Source organism: Aplysia californica, unplaced genomic scaffold (genome assembly GCF_000002075.1).
Source record: "Aplysia californica isolate F4 #8 unplaced genomic scaffold, AplCal3.0 scaffold00405, whole genome shotgun sequence".
Classification (NCBI taxonomy): Eukaryota; Metazoa; Mollusca; class Gastropoda; order Aplysiida; family Aplysiidae; genus Aplysia; species Aplysia californica.
In genome coordinates, this window is record NW_004797675.1 from 225,228 (window position 1) to 232,455 (window position 7,228).

The 7,228-nt window shown below is 37.5% G+C and overlaps 1 protein-coding gene across 1 annotated transcript in view; it reads left to right on the plus strand.

Moving 5' to 3' along the window:
- Nucleotides 1-298: 298 nt before the first annotated feature.
- LOC101848767 (adipokinetic prohormone type 1-like) overlaps nucleotides 299-7,228 on the plus strand; it is a 38,749-nt gene continuing 31,819 nt past the window's right edge. The window contains exon 1 of the mRNA XM_035971257.1: nucleotides 299-368. Within this exon, the coding sequence (XP_035827150.1) occupies nucleotides 334-368 (35 nt within the window). The 5' untranslated portion in view covers nucleotides 299-333. The remainder of the gene's footprint in view (nucleotides 369-7,228) is intronic.

A 7,228-nucleotide genomic window follows, 5' to 3' on the forward strand; every position in this document is an offset into this window, starting at 1 on the left:
AGACCTAACTGAGTTTTCAAAGACAGTCTGGTCTCTGCTAGCTCAAGGAGCTCTCCTGGTGTCACACGAAAACAAGGTAAGTAGACTTACGACCTTTAGTTTGTCGGAAACAAAGCAGTTTCTGGATTCCCCAACAGTCTCTTCTATCCAGACAAAGCTTGGATTTCGTGACGACATAAACTCAGTTGTGTTCCATGATTGTTGAAATACAATTACTGTTGATCAGATCTCATGACGAGACGTATAAGTTAATTTTAGTTTTCAAAATTTAATTGTTGTAGGTTTTTTTCCTCGGAAGTTCATCAAGTGCTTTCGTCTTTAGAGTTTTATCCAATGAGATTATCTCAGTCAACAGTTCGCATTCTAAGGTGAGTTTTATTTTGCTCCATGTACATGGGGAATAATAATCTGTGCCCTACTTTTGATGTTGAAATGCAAACTTTTAAAAAGTAAAACAGAATGAAACTTTTTTTAAATGTTATAATACTGTGTTTTATAGGTAGATTTTGTAATGCGTTATTGTTGTGCTGTTGTTCACTGTGTGCGTTACTCTAGAAATAATTCAAGAACTGCAAGTGGTAAAATTGATCTTAGCCCCAAATCAAACACGATCTATTCGATTGCATATGTGGCGTAGAAGTGAAATAGTTGTAAGATATAAAAAGATTAAGTCTAACATGTGGTGTCGATGGTTTGGTGGTAAAGGTTTCCAGCTAGCAACCAAAAGGTAGTAAGTTCAAATCTCGCCAGGAAATGACCCGACTTGTCGTTAGGAAGGGTGCTTAACGCTAATTATCTTCCTTTTACCCTAGGTGGGAAAGGATCCCCGGCTAAACATAGAATGATCTTATCAAGATTTTGTTGTTGTCGTGTGTGTGTGTGTGTGTGTGTGTGTGTGTGTTTGTGTGTGTGTATGTGTGTGTGTGTGTGTGTGTGTGTGTGTGTGTTTGTGTGAATGAGCGACGGCTTAATCAGCTGGTTGCTTTGTAGGCTTCCCAAGAAGCCAAGAATGCCGTTGGGTGTTCTAGGGTCTACTGAGATAAAAGTTGTCGTAAAGCCCATTGAGAATGTTGCAGAGAATGGATATGCGCTACATAATTGCTATTATTGGTTAAGTATTTTGGAGCTGAATCCAGTGACTCCAGTCTCGATTTCATGCGCATGAACGAGTTTTCAAGTTCAATTGTGTATTTAGTCTTTTTCTAGCCATTAAAAAAATGCTGGGCTATTAATTAATTGCCACTTTAATACAGATTCACACGAAAGTCTTCAGACAAAAAAATAAAACCCTGAAATTTGGTGTAATCAAATTATGTCGTTCATGTGATTCATTATTTCTGAATTTACTATTTGAATAAAACAGAAATAGAGTTTATGTGAGCAGCAGCATATTTATCATTTTAAATTTGATTACATTAAATTGCCCTTTCTTTGGTCGTTTGGGAATATTATCAACAGATAAAAATTGTAATTGTTTGTGATTGGCAGACGTTTTTGTCTGCTTTGCTAATGGTTTCCCATCGAACATCTTCCGTCCTTATCTCACCATCTCCTCCTTCTTTCCTGTGTATGATACTCTCTAGTCACATCTCTATAGCCGCTACTTGTAGGACTCATTTGTGTGGCAAGTGTCGAAAAACTCTCCGTAACACTAAACTCAAAACATATAGATGATTTTACTAGCCTATGGCTTGGTAATCTTCATTATTTTATCCTCCTTAGGTGAGAGAATAGTCCACATCTTCTCACCTAATGCATATTCCAAAACTTGACTGAGCAACTGAAGTCAATGTGCAAATGCAGCTAACTCATTCTTCTACTGTCTTTTGGCTCAACGTCGTTGTTGTCTTAGCGTATTTTTTATGGGTTTTCTCTTTGTTCATTGTTTTAATTTTCTTTTCTATCTAAATTTTGTCAACGGGGGCACATATAATTTTTTTTTTCAAATTTGGGGTATCATCTTCTAATACTGTCCTTGCCAATCTGGGCAGTATCGCTCATGAGGGGGCGATTTGGTAATATAGTGGGTGGTGGGGACCAGGTAATTGCTCAATAATAGTGATATATATATATATATATATTTTTAAACAATTTTTAATGGGAAACTTAAGAAGGTCGGCGGTTCGAACATTTTAGCCTCTTAAATGTGGCAAAAGTTGGTGCTGGGTATATAAAGGTTGTCTAGTACGTACCCTATGCAATGTCAAAGTTGTGCGTCCGTCTTTCAAAAATTAGCATATCATTTAAAATACGACGAACGTGTGTCTTAATTTTCCAATCTCTCCATCGATTGTTCCTTTACGAGGTGGTGGTATTGTTCATACAAATAAACGATGAATAGAATACCATTCCAGTAATTTGTAATTCCAGGTGGATGCTGGTATTCAAGTGCATTGGTGTGTTACTTTTGTTTGTGAGTGTTTTAGGAGGGTGAAGGTGTTGCTCTCTCAACGCTCGTGTTTTAATTGGCAGCCGTGTTTACGTCATTGAGTTCTCTTGCTGAAAGGGAAAAGAATCACTTATTTCACCTTGATTACTATTTTATTCAACGTGTTATCAACATATTATACTTACTTTTTTTTTTGTTCGCCACAAGAGCCGATTCAGTACCACTATGATTATTAAAACAGAAAAAATCACTATTCATAACCCAAAAAGGAACCCACCCCCCCTTACCCTCAAAGGGTTGGGTTTTTAAACAGTTATACTGTCCAGCTATCGAATTTCTTAAGCTTGTGTGGCATCTACAATATTGTATATAGCTGTGCTTCAATAATCAAAGAAAGTACAGAGTTACATAAAATGTCTTAGTATGTATGTACACACACACACACATATATATATATATATATATATATATATATATATATATATATATATATATATATATATATATATATATATATAAAGTCATTCTTTAAGTGATCTTTTTTTCCGAATATTGTTACGAATTTAGGAAAGAAAAGCAAAGTCCCCTTCCCCATTTTGAAAACATAAATGCGAGCATAAAAAGACAGGAGAACCCCTCCCACTGCATATACAAGTTTTTAATTCATGGAAGTTTTGTTCTTCTGAAAGTGCTTAATTTTTGCTTAGCATTTATAGTTTTCAAGTATCATTCTACCATACTGCTTTCAAGACCCCTATTTCAAGGGCGCTCAATATCCCCGTAGTCATTGGATATTGACGTACTGCTACAAGTAGCTATTTCTCAACTTACACTAAGAGACCTGGCACTTGTCGCGCATATAAATTGTATCAATTTGGTTTGGGACGGGGGGAATTTAAACTGTGGCCAAAGTAAATTTAATTTAAGTTGGTTGCGCCTTTCGATTTCCATCACGTGCGAACCAGCCCCAAAAGTGAGATGAAAAATTACCCGAAAAGAGTTACCCGAAAACCATTAAAGGTTAAGTTTGTCAAATGTTGCCGTTAACTTATGCCTTGCTCATTTGAATTATAATGCCAATGCGGAACTGTGCTATTTCTATATTAATTGCTGCTGTGCTCTTGGGGAATTCAGTGTCTATTGAAAAGGATTTCACATTTATGTACAACACAGAAAATTCCTATAAAAAGTAACCACGATACTTCAAGAGATGCTTACACCCATCTCTACGTAAATGTGGCGGTGGGTGGGGATAAGCAACTGGAAACTAATCATGTTCAGGATTTCTGTCATGTAAAACTCGAAACACGACGAGCGAAGAACTGATGTCTGCCTCCATGATGGATTTTGTCTGTAAGGGAGATAACACCCAGCCCCCCCCCCCAAACACACACACACACGCACACACACACACACACACACACACACACACACACACACACACACACACACACACACACACACACATACTTCTCTACCCCTATCTTTCCACAAAACATGGGATTTAACTTGGCTTGTAAAAAAAAAAAAACTTTGTATTTCTGTATTTTAAACGTATTTCTTGTTCGCAAAGGACAAATGGGTTTTTTATAGAGTAGATGTTCTTAATTTTTGCCTTCTATTTTTCCAGTGAGAGAAAAATGGTCACGGCTTTTATAATTTTTCACGTTTCCATGATTAATGTATTCCATAATTGCTTTCATTAGTGAGAGGCCTTCCCACTCAGGCTTCTTTTAGCTCTACTTCATCTTGTTTTGTTTTTTAAGCCGTATACAAGGATTTACTACGCGCATCCTTTAACATGAACAATAGCTGGCATCGTGATTTTTCCGAGTTTTGTTGTTGTTTTTCTTTTTAAAAATTGGTCGCTTTTCGTCGAATTTGACTTGAAGTATTGAAATTCTTCTTTGTATTTCAGTGGAACATTTCGCATCCAAAGTAATGGTTGAGCCTAGATGTTTGAATTGTGGAACGTGTTTGATCTTTTCATTTTTGCATCTTTGCATAATAGATTACAAATAGGATTTACAGGGGGTTTTGTAAGATCTTACATTTTCTTTACTTTTGCAAATGACACCTAAAGTTCAATTTTCGTCAACACAATATCCAGTAACAAATAACGGTCTTATTATAAATCTGCAATTTTAATTGTGTCATCATGAGATACAAAGAATTCAGTATGGGTCGAAATTCCCAACCATACACGTCCATTGTGATGGATAGGAAATGGCTCCCATATATGGAGTCTAGCCTCTAAACAGTTGCGAATTAAAGGAAAAGTGGTTGCAGAGGGTATATGAGAGCACTGGTGGCACTGGATTTTCATGGAATACGTTAATTGCTCATAAAATGAACGATCCTGGCGACGGAAGGCGCCCACCCCCCCCCCCCCCAACCACACACACACACACACACACATACACACAACACACACCATATTTGGGTTAATCAGTGGGTGACAAAGGGTAGCAGGAAAAAAACCATGCACAAACTGTCAGCAGGCAATAAGAAAGCATTGCTGTAATTTTTTATTTTTAAAATTCATGAACAGCCGCAGGGTATTTCATGATCAAACTTAAGCTCTTTTTTGGTAAGGACCACCACAGGCAGCAGGTGGCGCCTGATCTTCATTCAGATACTGGCTTCAAAACAAAACTTGGGACTTACGACATTTAAAACAGACACATGGAATGTTAAAAGCATTGGTTCAAGAGAGGAACTGACTATATCACAACGGTCAATACACACACTTATTTGATCAGTGCGCAAAAGATGCCAAGCCAGCAACACTGCAAGGGGCAGCCATACCCGTTACTGATATAAACTTTTAAAATCAAAGGATACAGGTTTGTGCCTGACACCAAGTCACAATATGAATCATGGTTAAGAAACAAAAGCTGGTACACTTCTTCGGATACTCTGAAATATGTTTGTGTCTATTGATTTTTTTAAAAGATTAAATAATAAGCACGTAACAGGCTTCCTTCCAAGTGGAACATTTCTAATGCCGCTGTGTATAATACAAACTCTGAGCGGTGTGTGCACCAGCCAAGTCTACGAGGCAAGATGTGTGCACAAACAATTTCAGGTACTCCACGAGTTTGGGATGCTGCGTAAGCTGATGTTTCAGAACGATTTCGTAAATATGACTTAATGAATTGGCGATGTTAATTAAGCACGTATTGCAACGCATGGTTAGCCAGGCCTTTGGCTATTATTTATGGTTCCTGTCGCAAAAATATGTCGATGCAATCTCATTTTAGTGGATTGAGCATAATAATGGTATTGTGACATTCATAATGGCAATACTGACCCTTAGTATTCCAATCGTTTGTCCTAGTTCTTACAGTTATAATCTAAGCATAAATAATAGAACTCAATGTCACCCAAATAAAAATGTATTCTGGCTTTTTGCAACACAAAAATATCTTAGTGTGTGCACTAAATTGTACACTGGCCCGAGCATTTATGAACCCGAGACATGTCCAAACAACGGACTGGATTTCATATTTACTCTACCGCTCCTTCCTTTGTCTTTTAAAAGATATAAGATTCGAATTTATTAAGTACGCCTATCTTTGACTAGACCGGCGTCTGTAGTGCAGCAGTTAGACGCTTCGGTGTTGCTCGTAAGAGACCCGAGTTCGATTCGTGAGTGGGAAGAAAATCTTTACCGCGTATCTCTGACTTTCTCTTGCGATGTCGCATCCCTCTCAGCCGTAGTATGCCTTGACAGGCAGGGTCGGAACACCGCCTCTTACATTACCTAAATTATGTTGATGGGGGCTTAAAAAACCCTTAGTCAAATTTTATAGAAGTATCTTTGTTTAGCCTCAACACTAGATCCAGTTTCTAATACGTCTACAGGGATTGAAAACGGAACACTATAGATTAAACAAGCTGGGCCCCCTTTCGATGAAAGGAATGATCGGTGCATTAACATCAACTAAAAGTCTTTGGCCTATTATATTTACACTCTACTGGAATGGAGCAATAAATCTTGCGAGATAGTTGGGTCAAAAATAATAGTCCCGTGACCGTGGGCTCCGGAAGTTTGTTTTTCACGTGTTTTACCATCTTCAAGGTCTAAGTAAGAAAATTAGCCCCCATGCCTCTTTTAAAAATGTGGGCGTTACCCATGAGGCCTTGAAATCCAAGATGGCTGCCAAATGGCAAAAATCGATATTACTCATTGTCTTTTTCCAATACATATGAAGTGTGATACATTACTTATGGGGTTTTTTAGGTCAAGAAGTTCATTTTTAGTGTCATTTTTAGCCTCTCGTAAAAAATAAGTGCATAAAATCCAATGTGGCTGCCGTCGTCCGTATCGAAAAAGGGAAAAACGTTGGTATCACAAATAGTAACTTAAGGTTCACGAATTAAGGGCATTAACTGATCTAGGATAATTATATTTTTGTATCGTTTCATATTTTTTATATTTTCCAAGCTGTGTAAATCCAGTTTGGCCGCTCATCGACTATGTAAACACATGCAGCATCTGCAGTATGGGAGCCTTGTCTATACTTTTTGTATAGGTACAAACCTATGACACTGCATCTCAGGATTCACCTAGTAGATCTGATTTAGCAGCATTTTAGAATCGATGCAACACGCAAAAAATATCGCCGTTAGAGGATAATATGCAGTTTAGACATTCAAAAGATGGTCTTACATAATTAGAAAGAACATTAATCTAAAGGACAATACCCTGTTTTGTCTCTACTCTCGTCTTTATCTTGATCAGTTTGGTTTACAAGCTTGCTACATTCATTATTGCTAGTATGAATGGAGGCTGTGGTATTAAAGCTATCCAAAATTGACAATTGTTGAGGTATC